Source organism: Syzygium oleosum, unplaced genomic scaffold (genome assembly GCF_021117445.2).
Source record: "Syzygium oleosum isolate NSW1041296 unplaced genomic scaffold, Sole_v2.1 Sole_v2.01, whole genome shotgun sequence".
NCBI classification, from domain to species: Eukaryota; Viridiplantae; Streptophyta; class Magnoliopsida; order Myrtales; family Myrtaceae; genus Syzygium; species Syzygium oleosum.
The window spans coordinates 20,441,421-20,456,160 of record NW_026607485.1 but is presented as its reverse complement, the minus strand read 5'-3'; the positions used below and the strand labels follow the sequence as shown (position 1 = coordinate 20,456,160).

General features: G+C 42.1%; 1 protein-coding gene across 1 annotated transcript; it reads left to right on the top strand.

The window, feature by feature from the left end:
* The first annotated feature begins 4,393 nt into the window (after positions 1-4,393).
* Positions 4,394-7,043, top strand: LOC115688392 (GATA transcription factor 1). The gene is made up of 2 exons (XM_056316625.1): positions 4,394-4,603; positions 5,883-7,043. Exons 1-2 carry the CDS (start codon positions 4,457-4,459, stop codon positions 6,495-6,497), a joined length of 762 nt encoding a protein of 253 aa, XP_056172600.1. The 5' UTR covers positions 4,394-4,456; the 3' UTR covers positions 6,498-7,043.
* The last annotated feature ends 7,697 nt before the right edge of the window (positions 7,044-14,740 follow it).

The following is a 14,740-nucleotide window of genomic DNA, read 5'->3' as shown; positions in this document are numbered from 1 at the left end:
CAATTTTGGCCGGAAATCGCTGATATGAACTTCTTCCATCCTACGTGGCATGACTAACGCTGATGTTGATAATTTTTTATAATATTTTAATTTTCCTTTTTTATTAATTTTTTTATAAACACGAGTTTTTAGAGTCTATTCCAACACCTAAGAAGTTTAGGATTAGAGATGCCTAAACCCATTCCATTTCAATAGACTTAGAAATCGGAGTCTTACTCAACCATGACTTGTACAGTCTCCCTGCTCAAAGATATCTACAGCTTTAGATAAAAGCTCACACAACCACTCAACGAAAGCAAGTCCATGTCTCCAAAGACCTTCATGCTCCTTAAACATGACAACGTTTTATTAATAAAATAGAAAACCAAAATAAATTGTTGAAGTATCGAAAGAAATAAAAGAAAAAATTACATAGTTCTCTTTTTATTATCGTTGATTGAGTAGTTTTAGATTGAAAATGGGATAAGTGCTCTTGGAAGTCTTAGAACTTATCGTAAAAGTACAATTAAATCTTCAAACTTTCAAAAATCGCAATCAAGTCAATCGAAGGCAATGGAACCCCCGATCGTCTTGGCTATCACCGTCAGCCGCACTCGCCCCCTCAACCCCCTTCGCCCTAGTCTCTCTTCCCCCCGGTTTGGTTCTCATTTTCTTTTACTTCTCTTTTCTTTTCCAATCATAGATTAAATTCTTTGGTCTTGTTTAATTTACTAAAAATCACTCCTAGGATGGGCGCATTCTCCATTTGTTTCGCTAAAAATGAATGGTTTGGAAAACGTTTTCCTAAAAATGATTGCTCATATCACTTGAAATAATTAGTCAACGGAAAATATTTTCATTATCAACAAGTGAAGGGAAAATATTTTCATTATCAACAATAATTTATGTCTAACTATTTTCGCAGGCGATAAAAATATTTTTCATTCATTCATTTTTATATTATAAGCGACAAAGGCGATCATTTTTTGGAGATATATTCCAAATCTCGACCTTTCCGTGAAACAAACGGAGTTTTTTATTTAAATATTTTTTCGTTCATTCATCTTCGTAAGCCATAAGAAACGAACGGGGGCCCAAGGTTGATATCGACGAAAACTTCCGATTGCACCTAACTCGGAGGGACCAGATTGCGTAGAAAATCAAAATGACCAACAAGTCTCGTAAATAACGTAGGTTCGAGGAATTGAAAAATCAAAAAGAAGGAGGAGGGAGGAGGAGGAGGAGGTGGGTCCCACTCGATGGACGGCACGTGAGACGCACGCCCTCAGTTGAGAGTAGGTCAAAGGGGTTAGGGGGAATGGGATTCGACCCCGCGCAGGCCGGCCAGACATGGGCATCCCGACCACATGCGCGTAACGTGCGAGTGGGACCCTCCCCACATGCAACTCTCCCCTACCCAATTGCCACCGGTGGGCCCCACCATATCTAATCACTCAATTATATATATATATATTATCAAGCCCCCTCAAATATTTTTCACTTTCTTCTTTTTTTTTATTGCCTCTATTATTTCCTACTAAAAAGAAAAAAGCCACGTGTCATTTGAGATTACGAAGCCCGAAAATTTATTGGATTTGTTTTTGGGTTGTTACCACGAAAAACCTTAAACTGGTACATTTGAAATAAATTTACCCCAGATTAATTTTCTGATCACCAGAAACCCCAAACAGGTACACTGATGACAAATTTACCTCCCGTTAATTTCCATTAATACCAGGAAAAACCACAAACTAAGTGCACTTGTGACAAACGAATGATAAAAGCCCAAACAAGTACGCCCGTCGAGCCAATAATTTAACGGTAAAATTTAACGAAAATTAACGAAGAGTAAATTTGTCACAAATGTACCAGTTTGAGGTTTCGTGGTATTAACCCTATATTTTTTTTTGTCAAAACCTATTGGATTTCACACCTTAGAAGTTACAATGCCTCATATTTTCTGATGCGACCGACACAATAGACCTCGCTCTACATAAAACGTGGACAACGTTGATAAAAAAAAAGAATGCTCTAAAGATATTTATCAATGCTATGCGATAAAAAAAAGTTTTAATTTTCAATTACACAAAAATAAGCAAATTGGGTATCTTGATTCGTGGCAATAACTACATTTTTTTAGCCAAAAAAAACTATATTTTCATTTTTTTTTTCTTATGAATAACACGCGCGTATAAACCTTTTTGTTCATATTTATATCTTAAGAAAAGTTTTATTTGCAGAATGATCGATGCAACCAATAAAGTTACCCTAATTGGGAGACTTTAGGTCCGGAACAACTTTAAGCCGTTTCGTCGATTTGTTTTTCAAATTCTATTCTTAGATGGATGGGAAACTAACACAAATAGTTCATGAACTTTAATATAATGTGTAATGTGGTCCTTGAACTTTAATTAAGGGAATGACAATATTAAACGTTTTCATATAGTTCAGGGACTAAATTGAATATGTACAAAAAGTTCAGCGATCACATTGCATCTTGAGTTAATGTTTAAGGATTACATTGAACATATTAAAAGTTCATCAGCCACATTGCAAATTAGACCAAAGTTTGAGGATTATTGTGTCGTTATCCCTGGATGGGTAAATAAAATCTCTTTTCTTTTCTAATTTGTTTTTGGGGCGGGGTTTTTTCTTTTTTTTTTTTTTTTTGGTCATGGGGGTTTTTTCTAATTAGAAGTAGGAATTTAGGAGTGATTCAACTTTGGAGGCCTCCCAATAAAAGCACGCGTCATCGGCGCCACGTGCGGAGTTCCGAGCGTGGGGTCAAAGCTCGACCCGTTCCCCCAAAAAAAAAAAACAAAAACAAAGAAGTTTCAACGACCCCCCCGTCCACGTGGCGGCACCTCATTGGCTCCACCACGTGTCCTCCTTGCGCGTCCCCGAACGAGCATCGTTGAGATCGCCGCCTCAATGCGCTTCGTCCTCGGGTCGTTCGGACGTTCCGTGATCGGCCCGCCTCAAACAGGGCCGCTGGTCCCGGAAACGTCGCCCGCTCTCCCGCCCCTGCCCTCGCGTTCTCCGCTTAATTACGATCGTGCCACCCGTCGATGCACGGTAAAAAAAAAAAAAAGAAAAAAAATCCCCCCGCGCCCGATTCGCCGGTCCGAGTCCGAGGTAAATCCGAACGTGGGAATCGTGTCCACAGTAAAAATTTGCCCGTTCCCGCCCCGCCCTCCCTCCCTCCCCGACCCCACGATGAATCATCATACGATTTACCGTCTCGTGGGAACCCGATCATCATGGTGTTCTCTCTCTTTTTCCAATTTTCCCACCACCACACGCACATCCTCCAACCTTACTATCATTTTCATCGGTTAGATAAATGAAAAAAAAAATCGAGAATTAGCTCCGAATTTGCGATGTTTCGTCCTAATTTAAGCCGTTCTCTCGGTTCGGACCAACACTCTTTCTTCTGGTATGCTGTGTATGCAAAGCGGGCGGTGCTGATCGGTTGTTATTATAATGCGTGGTCCGTGTCGGTCTGTAACGTGGTAGGTTTGCAATCGCTCTCGATTGCATCGGATCGGGACTCGAATTCTTATCTGGCAATTACAGTATCTGGCAATTACAGTACCAATTTAGTCCCGAACATTTTGATGATCTGTCAATTTAGTCCCAAACCTTTTGACGATTTGCTATTTTAATCCTTCCCGCCAAGTATCTAAATAATAAAATTTATGACTAAATTGATAAATTTTCAAAAGGCTCATGATTAAATTGACACAAATAAATGTTCAGTAATGAATTGGCAAATAGTTTAGAGGTTTCAGACTAAATCGGCGCGGTTGAAACGATGTTTCGTCCGAATTTAAACCGTTCTCTCCATTCGGACCGGCGCCCTTCCTTCTGATACGCTGTATATGTAAATAGCGGGCGGTGGTGCGGATCGATTGTTACTGTGATGCGCAGCCCGTGTCGGTCCCCGACATGGCAGGTTTACAATCGCTGCCGATCGTATCAGATCGGGACTCGGATTCTTACCTCTCTATTACAGGGCACTTATCGGGATTAGGAATTGACCTTTTTCGGGTCACCAAATCAAAGACAATCCTCATAGAGGGGGCACGCGATTTCTTTCTTATTTTGCTTAATCCGCAGGGGGGATACCGTGGTGATTCGGGTGCACAGGAGATGAAACGGTCCGACGTCACATGCTATAATTGCCCCCTCCCCCCGGCGGCTTTACGTTATAAAAAGAGGGAAACCCCACAAAAAAAAACAAAAAAAAAAAACGAGTGGGGGGGCGAAAAAAGGAAAAGAAAAAAAACCAGAGCTTTTCGCGGAGACCATCGTCTTCCGATAATAATACCCCCCGAAGAGAGAGAAAGCGAGCAGCAGCAGCAGCCTCCTCCTCTCTCTTCGCCCTTTCTCTCTCTACTGCACAGAGGAACTCTCTCTCTTCTCTCTCTCTCCTCTTTCTCTCTCTACAGAGCGACCCGTTTCGACGTAAAGCGTTATGGAGTCCCTGGGTTTCATGGAGGACATCTTTGACTTCCCCGACTTGGGCGAGGTCGTCGACGAGGAAGACGACCTCGGCAAGGGCAGCTCCAAGGCCGTCGCCGACTCCGCGAGCTTCGACGACTCGGCCACCCCTTCTCCCCCTGTAAGTCCCCCCCCCCCCCCTCCCCCCCCGGGCTCCCGCCCTTAAAGTTCCGATTTTTAACGCCGGCCGGCCCGGGCGGCTCCGGCGGGGCTTCCGGCGGGTCCCCCTCGGCGGCCCCCCACGACTCGGTCGGCTCGGCCGGGTCGAGCTCTGACTCAGTAAGATGTTGACTCGGCCGAGTCCCGGCCGGGCGGCGATTGATTGGCGTGCGATATTTTAGAATAAGGGAGAGGGGAGAGACGAGCCGTGCATTAGCGCCCCCGAAATGACGGTTTTGCCCCTGTACGGGGGGCCCGCGTGGCCCGCGGCCGTCGACTTTTCCACCGGGGGGGGGGGGGGCAGTTTCGGGATTTCGCGGAGGTTGACCATAATGGGCCTCCGCCCTTTTTTTGTATTCTTGCTATGTTATGCTGAGCTGTTGGTCATGATTTTAGGGTTGCACCTAATAAATGGACCCCAAGCCATAGCTTTACTTTCCGTTCCAAACGCTCGAAAGTCGTAAATTTTTTATTGAAGAATATGGGGAAAAAAATAATCATATGTGAAAGTGCCATGATATTGAGCTGGCTGGTCATTTTAATTCTTGACAAATTGGAACCGCTCATGGTGACAGATGTTATATATTCCAATCTTTAACACGGATTCCCTGTTCATGTGTCCACTGTGTACACACCACCTTGCTTGTCGCCAGCAAAAAGAAACCAATGTGAATCATTAGTGGGTGCTCTTTCACCAAAGTTTAGTACCCCATTAAGCCCCACTTTGTTGACTTATGAGTGCAGCCAGATTGTGTTTGGATATGGATGCCTTCTTTTGCACAATTGATGATTGTAGCAGTTCGTGGGGGTATCGAGAAATCTTGCTCTGGTGACAACCGCGATACGTCGTGACCGCCTCGTCAATAACGACCTAGCAATTCCTTGGGGGCTGCATTTGGTGACCGGGATGTAGAGCCCGGTTAGGTGGACGGATTAGTTATGGGGATGATGTGGTGTGTCGGAAGTAGGTACCGTGCACGGGTCTATAGATGCGCAACAAACTCCGATTGTCACTCGCTTGAAGGAACGAGCCGGCTTTGTTGCTGAAATTATTGGGCTTGTTCATACGATATGATCATCAAATGTTCGTGTGCTTGGATTGTTACCGAGTCATTGTCACATCATCTTTGTGAAATTGAGTTTTATTTGTTTGAAACAATGGACAGGATATGACTTGGGAATCTCATAGTTACCATCAATTGTCTTAATTGAATTATGTTCATGATCTTTATGCGTGGCAGGAAAATGGGGAGGAAGATTTGGAATGGATATCGAACAAGGACGCATTCCCTTCTTTGGAATCATTCGACGACATTATCCCCGACCAACCAGGGAACATCTTTAAGGACGACAGCTTCATTCCCATGCTCGAAAATAGCAGCAGCAGCAGTACGACGACCAGCACAAACAGCACCGGCAACAGGGGCGGCGCCACGGCCATTGTGAGTTGTTGCGGCGGCCCCCGTGTGCCAGTCCGTGCCCGAAGCAAGCGGGCCCGGGAGCGCCGGCGTGGGGGCTTCGGTGTTTTCGCCGCCGCAAGGTTATGGCGGGACCAAGAGAAGGCGAATAAGAAGGCGAAGTTGGGTCAAGGCGGCGTCAAGATCGGGAGGAAGTGCTTGCATTGTGGGTCGGAGAAGACACCGCAATGGCGTGCAGGGCCGGGGGGACCCAAGACTCTATGTAACGCTTGCGGGGTGAGGTTCAAGTCAGGCCGGCTCGTGCCTGAGTATAGGCCGGCGAGTAGCCCGACTTTCTCAAGCGAGCTGCACTCGAACTCGCACCGGAAGATAGTAGAGATGAGGAAGATGAAGAAAATGGGTGGGGGGCTGAAAGGTGTGGATATAAGAGTAAAGTAGTGGAGATTAGTATTAGTAGTCTAGTCTTCTTTTATATAATTAATCATTTAGGTCTCTTTTTCCCTTTTATAGGCATAGTCTTAGTGTTTAGGAGTAAGGGGTTTGGTTTAAATTCAATGGAGATTTCAAAGTTCTTTATCATGCTAGAAGAAGAAATCCTATTTGGGGAATTTTGACATTGGCAATGTTGGTTTGTCATGCTTTAGAACAAGAAAGGAGGAAAAAAAAGGGGAGGAAGAAGTTAGAGCTCATTTTCGTTGTTGCTCATTTCAAATTCTTTTTTGCAAGTGCTTGAATTGCAGATGAGGAAGTTTTGGGGGAGTGTTGCTTGCAAGAATTGAGGGTTTTGGTGATGCTTGTTTGGTTGAGGGAAACTGATTCTCGTGGTGTGTGATGACCTTTGAAGTTTGACTCGTGGCGTGGAAGGGTGGTGGAAGGGTGGTTGGAGGGCGGTTGATGTCGATGAATGAATGATTTGTAACATAAATTTAGTCTGATTGAATTGGAGATTGCAGCTGATTTTCCCGGCTGTCTTGTTTTGTTTGACACTATTGTTTACCTTGCGGCATTGGTAGGTTTTCTTAACATGAAGCTCTTTTGTTTGCTTCTGAACTCTGATGGCTTTCTGCAATAAGCTTGACCCCTGAAATTGCACTGCCCTCCTTTGTTTAGGTCTGGCTGTGTCCAGACTTCTGAGAAGTTTGTTCAATATCACCGCACGTGAAAGAATTCAGACTGGTTCTGCTAATATTCACGAACTGTTTCTGATCAAGCTCGCCCATCAGAAAGCGAGCAGGAAGTGTCGTGCCTTGAACTGAGTATCCCTTCTAAACCTGTTGCGCGCGTGATCGACTGGGTGCGCTGACATTGCGAGCAACGGTCAATGGTGCTATGCGGGCATGAGTGATGTGCAAGCGGCTGCGAACGTGATCAGTGGGGCAAGCAAGGACCGTGTGAGCATGGTGTCGAGCCGGGCTGTATGCGACTTGACCCCATGTGCTTGTGGCAAAGGTCGGTGTGCTTCCATGCGCGATTACATGCGTGTGAGAATCGATCCTCCGACACCTATTATAAGTGTCTTAAACTTCCAATCCCATTTTCCGTAAACATGAGATCCAATTAGTGTCAACACACCTGGAATTTGCCTTCAAGATGCCTTCCCTTGCGTCAACTCACTTCTCCCTTCTCTCCAATTCAAACGTTTTCCACGAAAGGCAGCACCTAAAAATGCCGTTAGCTCTAGTAAGTGCATTCAGGCTCAGTCTACATCATGCTCTATTCTTGTTGCATTTTCGTTCCATCTAATATACACCTATCGAAACACTCTACCATTGCTTTCGTTTTGGTCGTTTAATCCACAGTTTAGTGGAACCTAATCAATCGTCCACCTTCGATTTGTCACTTGGAACTAAGATCTTTGAGATGCTCGTTGTAGTCATCAACTTCATCGCCCTCTTTTGGTTATAGTCGGACCATAACTCGAGGGGTCGACACCCAAATGTTGATTTAAGAGAATTTCTCTGGGCTATACCTAATCCAATGTTGCACGCCCCATCTCAAAACTCTCTTTGGTTGTTTTGTATTTGGACTGGATTAAAATTGAGCCAAAAGTAACATCTATTTTGCTGGTATGGGCTTTTTGGCTTGAGAGCATGGATATGTTGGGAGTTCATTTGTAAAATAAACAAAAAGTGCCTTGTCCCGTGTAGGAAAGTTGGGATTGTATGGGCCAATATATAAGTGTGGAATTATTCTAAGATTACAATCTAAGACAATGGATTAAGTGGGCTTGAACCTACAATACTCGCATGAGGGTGCACAAATAATTATGCGACTTTGGCGCCTGAATCCTTGTTTATTATTTATTATATATACGGCTGTTTATTTTGCTAATGGTTATTAGGCGTTTATAAAATTCAGATTTAAAAAAATATTATTTATTTATTTGAATTTTCAATGTGTCTGTCCACTTTGCAACCTTTCCCAAAGGAATGCTTCTGTTATAAAGACTAATATAAGTTCGTCGGTTTTCCGCCTCATAAATATACTCTTGTTGATTTTTCTTTCTAAAAAAAAAACTACAACCATCGTTTCTAAGTTGTTTTCTTTTGAGAGTTCTTGTAGAAACATCAGAATTGCTATCTCATATTCTCGTTGAAACTTTGTTGTATCCTAGAGGATTTTTGTTGGTAACCATTAGCAACGTTGTAGGAAATTATTCCTTGAAGAGAGTGTTATTACGCCTCAAAATCTGATTCCATCTTATTTCCAAGTCGATCGTTCAATATTTTCCCAACAGTATCAATTGACATATATCTGATATCATAGGTAAAGTATCATCAAACCCAATAGAGTTAGGAGGAGAACAAATCTCAGTCGTTCGATAGATCTGTACCAAAGATATGCAAGTGGCAATGGCAATCGAGACCCTTTCAGTTTCAGGCAAGCAATTGAGTGAGCAACACTTTGAGTTTGCAAGTTTTGCTCTTGTTTTTTCGGTTTGGGTCGTTTTCAACATTTCCTTGACGGGGCCACCAATTTCATTTACCTGCTTTAGAAGCTTCTTCAATGCCCTTTTAGGGGGGATAAGCTCGATTGTCAACGCAAATCTGGTCACCTTCAAGCATACTAGTCTGATATTTCATTGAAGGTACAAACCTACGCAGAAGCTGCCATGATCTGGTTGGGCCAAACCTAACTTTGACGTTTAAATTAGGCACAATTCAAATATGGTTTGGCTAAACATTATTTTCGGCTATGAAGAACTACATATCTAGCTCATCTAACACCCTTCCCAGAAGTCATTAAGTTCTTGTAGTAATAAGAAACCACCCCGGAATGTTCGTAATTTTTTGTTGATCGTGTTAAAGTATTATCTCGCATCGTTTTACTATTGAACGTATCAACTATTTCACTTTTTAGTCGCGGTACCCTCCTTTTTCTTGCAAACATAGCACGTGAATCGAAAATACTAGTAAAATTTAAAATTATGGACTTGGGTTGAAACCAGGCCTACTCGCATAGGCCCGACCCGAACATATTCAAACTCAATTCATTCGATCAAGCTTAATTGTCATTGAACTCTACGCATGCATGCCTAATTATTTTCCTTAAGCTATTATACTTATTTCAATGTAAGACTACAAGTTCATAATACTTGGACGAGATAAGTATACTGAAAGTCCTAAAATGTGTAACAAAAGTATAATTGAGTCATAAAACTTTTAAAAAATGCAATCAAGTCATAAAACTTATCAAGTTTGTGTAAGTAAGTCCTTTATTAACTCCGTCCAACTTGACAGACGAAAAATGCTAACAAGTTTTATGATTTGATTGCATAAATTTGATAAGTTTTAGGGTTTAATTATATTTTTTTAAAGTTTTATGACTCGATTGCACTTTTGTAATAAGTTTTAGGACTTGATTGTACTTTTTGAAAATTTTAGAACTCAATTACATTTTCGTGACAACATTTTAAAAATTTTGGTGCAATTATTTTAACTTGGACAATGGAATTAGCGACCATTTTGATAGGATTTCTCTGTTAAAAGTCGAACGATCTTCCACATATGTCTTGACGAAGAAAAATCTTTCGCTATTAGGTTGATTCACAGCTGCTTATATCATACAATCAAAGTGAAGAAGTAACAGAAAGTTCGGCGACGGTGACGTGGGCTTCGTGTTCATGGCAAAAAAGATGACATGAAGAAGACTGCGAGGTATGAACAAAGGCGTCGAAGTAGCTTCACTTTGGAACTCCACGACCGAGTCAAAGCCAACAGTTATCACTATCGCTTTAGAGCCTCAGTTTTCAAGAGTCAAAACTGAGCAGCTTCAGAAGTTTCTTCAAGGTGACGCAGCATCCCAGAAACGGTCCAAAACTCTGTCAGAAGATTCTCTCTGCACTTTTTCCCTTGTGATTTGACATCTTCTTTTTGTCTGCGGAACACAGTTTTCGTCCAATGAAAGAGCAGAGAAATTAGGGTTTTGGATTGAAAGTACGGCTTGAATTGTCAAACTGGGTTTGCGGCGGAACTGGAATTCAAAGGTTAGGCAGATCATCGGATTTTCGATAAACTAGACAGAGAAGGGCACACGTGAGTTCGTGTTTCCATGTGCTGCGATAATGAATTCTTGGTTAGGAACTTGTAGAATTTAGGTGTTGTTCTGGTCCACAAATGAGGGCTACGTTCGGCTTAATGTTTGACGCTTGAATTCCCGGTTAAGACGGACATGAGAGTTTGGTATTCAAAATGATATGATAGACGATAAGTATTTAAGTAAGCAAATCATATTTATCGCCCGTAAGGAATCTGTCGGTCACTGCATTTACCAAATTTTGTGCACTGGTTTTAGCACAAATTGCAAAACTCTTCCTTTCGTTTTTATTTATTACGATTCAAATTGAGTTAATCTTTGTTACTTTCAGGATTGATTTATGATAGCGATCAAGATTGGATGGTGTCGAAGAATCAAATTAGAGGAAAAGTTAACTTGAACCAAAAGTAAGTTCAGTCATGGGTAGCTGCTCAATGACCTTTATATCTACCTCAAATCGAATATATTGTTGAAAGCCAAAAGTAGAAGCATATTCGCCCTGATAAGAGAAAATGACACAAACGGTTAATGAATTTTGGTTCAATGTACAATGTGATTCATGAACTTTTAATTTGTTCAATATAGTCGCTGAACTATATCAAAATGTTTAATATTGTCCCTGAACTTTAAATTAATTGAACAACAACATTAAATATTTTCATATAGTTCAAGAAGTAAGTTGAACATATACCAAAATTTCATGGACTACATTTGACAAATTAAAAGTTTGGGAACTACGTTGCACATTGGGTCAAAGTTCATGGGTTTTATATGTCATTATCCCCACCGATAAACACGGGCCCTAATTCCACTTTCACAAAATGACAACGAATAAACTATCTTGTGTCGTGATCCCATTTCAGCATCCTCTTCCACCCAAAGGTGGTGGTGTTCGATAAGGGTGTGTAAAGGAATCGGGAATCGCCTAGACCGCTCGGAACCAGATTGGATTGGCCCGGAACCGGCGGTTCTCATAGGGATTGGTCCGGTTCCCGGTTCTAATTTACTAGAACTGATGAGTACTGGTCCGATTTTCGGTTCTAGGCTTGAAACCGCCCACCCGACGATCCGGACCGGACCGGTAATATATATATACACACATATATATAATTTTTAAGAAAAATTTCAACAACAAAAAAAACAAGAAAACATTTATAGAATAATGAACCCACTCTATACTCTCATCAATTCACGGTCGCGCCTCTAGCTGTTCATTGCCTCCCTTTCTCACTCTCGATCATCTTCATTTGCGTGAAACTTAATGGGACCGGTTTCATGGACCCACCCGGGAATCGGATCGGACCGACGGTTCGGTTCCTAGGTGGATCCACGGAACCAAGGGCAGTTCCTGGTTCTAATTTCTCAGAACCGGTCCTTAGTGGGCGATTCCCAGTTTCATGTTGGGAACCGCTCGCTTGGACCATACTCACTCCTAGTGTTCGACTTGCACAAGAAGGTGCTCTCGTCAGCTTTAAAGAGATCGCAGATTTCCGATTGATTGGCCACAAAGATGTCCTTGATGTCCCCAAGGAGATCAACAAATTCGCGGTGATAGCGTTTGCTAGTGGTGATCCGTTCTTGGGCTGTCTGGTTCCCACCCGGGAACCGGACCACTTGGTCTTGGAAGGGGAGTACCAATGTTGTCTAGTTCCCAAGTGGGCTAATGGAACCAGTGACATGTTCTGTTTCTTTAAGCATGTAGTCCATAATCCATTTTAGGATCATTGAGAAGGATGTTAAACCTATCATGGGAATTCGTATGGATTAACAAAAAATGTGTACGAGCCCATTACAAGGGTTATCAAAACGACCATGTTCCATGCAAAATTGATCTCGATGTTTCACAATAAGGAAAGTGACACGATAGGAGACAAGTAGAGGGTACGAATCGTGCATACTTAGGGCTTTTTACAAATTTGAAAGAATTTTTTTTTTTAAATCTGGTTCGGTTCAAGTGGGCAGTTCCAATCGGACCAAAAATCACTGGTTCTAATTTTTTGAAACCGGGAACCGGACTGGTGCTCCCGGGAACCGCCCAGAATCGGTCTGTTCGGTCCGGTCTAGACGGTTCTTGGTCCGGGCGGTTCCCTTTTGCACGCCCCTAGTGTCTACAAGTTCAACTTCAATTACAGCATCCCAGAAACAATGGCATGGTCAAACAATACTTGTGCTGCATCACATGATACATACATAATTAAATGTTCAACACCTGACTATAGGATTCTGTACATACTACGGCAGATCGATTTTGACGAATTGGGAACAAAGGTTTGAAATCTGGGCTCGGGTCAGAAATTGGCCTGCGGGGTTACATGGACCGGGACAAGAATGATAGTGGGCCCACCGTCGGTTGGTCGGCACTCAAAAGCACTCGATGAAGCAACAACATTCTTTTTCTTTCTTTGATGGGCAACTTCAGGAAGCGACGTGACACTTTTGTTTGGGAGTGGAAGGTAGGGCGAGGAAGAAAACAAGGGTTCAATCAATTGATCCGAGCCTAACTAAACCGGTCACAAAGAAACGATTTGTTTAGGTTCTGGATGACATTTTCCAAATAAACGGCTCGGAAATAGGATCGAAGGGTTTGACTGGAAACCGTTCCATTATCATCTAATGGTTTTTTAACAATCCGCGCCGTTCGAATTTTGTTAGAAAGTTCAATTTGAAAGCGAAGAGAGACCGTATTATGTAAAGAGCATATAAACCCCGACATCCTCTTTCACAGGCAAGTAAGGTTAGGAACGGCACGCGAAATTTGACGAACAGGGGACCGCACATGTGAAATGAATCATGGAAAAATCTAACTTCGATTTGAGCCGTATTGTGCTCACACCTTATGAAAAGAGTAACAAACCAAACATTCCGGCGATACCTCATTAGGATAAATCAATAATACATGTTATATCCCCTCATTTTGAACTATTTGGTTTCACATTCATACCGTTCTTCCTTAGCCTATGAAATTTAATCCAACTCCATTCATTTCATGGAATCCCAATTTCATTTCTCGCTAAAGTCTAAGATTAGATGTTTCACTAAGCAGCTACAGATATGAAAAAGGAAGACCCTTAAATTGTTTGAATTTTATGTTAGCTGGGACTGAGCTTATTCACCATAAAGGAAAACTCTAATCCTCTTTTTTTTTATTAAAATATAGATGTGCATGTCACCTTTAGGATCCTCCTATTCGATTTTAGACTGTCTCAAAGATGGGTAAATATCAATAAGACAGACACCAAATTAGCCTTTTTGATTTTTTAACTGCTAATCTAGGCCAACAAAGCATCTACAGACTTACTAACCAGTGATTACTGGTCACATATTCTTCTGGAGGGAAGTAGAAATGAATGGAAGAATTACAGGAAGTACTTGCAATGAGATGCTGATAATCCATCTCCAAGAATTCAATCCATCATGTCCAAGGACACCAAGAAAGTAGAATGCCAGGGTGAAAGAAAGGGATTCTCCTCTACTGTACCTACCTTAAACAACATTAATCAACTTAGGAAGATACATTTCTCCAAGAATTCAAATCCATCGTGTCCGAATATAATAATTTAAACGAAGAAAGACGATAGGGATGAAAACGAGTATCCCCCGAGTGCTCGGTACTTAGCTTGTCACCCACCAATCACCATCTATCAAGACAATTAATACAGTTAGCTCATTACATTATGTATGGTATTACAAGAAAAAGAAATAGCGAGATTAGGTATGGGATTAAGGAGAAGAAAAAGAAGACGAAGATGAGGTTAGGATCTCGGGTCTCCTATGAAAAAGACAATATTCAGTCACATGAACAACCCTCTTCCTTTTTCTATCCAATTTTTATGATCTTTCCAACCAAACCCTTAATTTAAGTGAAACCATTTCTATTCTATTTCTCTCTGCTCTTCCCGTATAAAACTCGCCCTCCCTCATCTCCAAATCTCTCTGTCCCTCTCACGCACGCATCGTGGGTTGACCAAGTACGCCAGGAATCCACATTACGCGCTTCCAACCCGAATCTGATGGGCAAAGCAAAGGACGAGAGAGAGAGACAGAGAGAGATTTGAAAATTGGAGGGATGTTGACGGTGGAGTCAACCCTATTTGGGCAGATCCAACTCCCAGCTCCTTACCAAGTGCTGGGTCAATCCCGCAAGT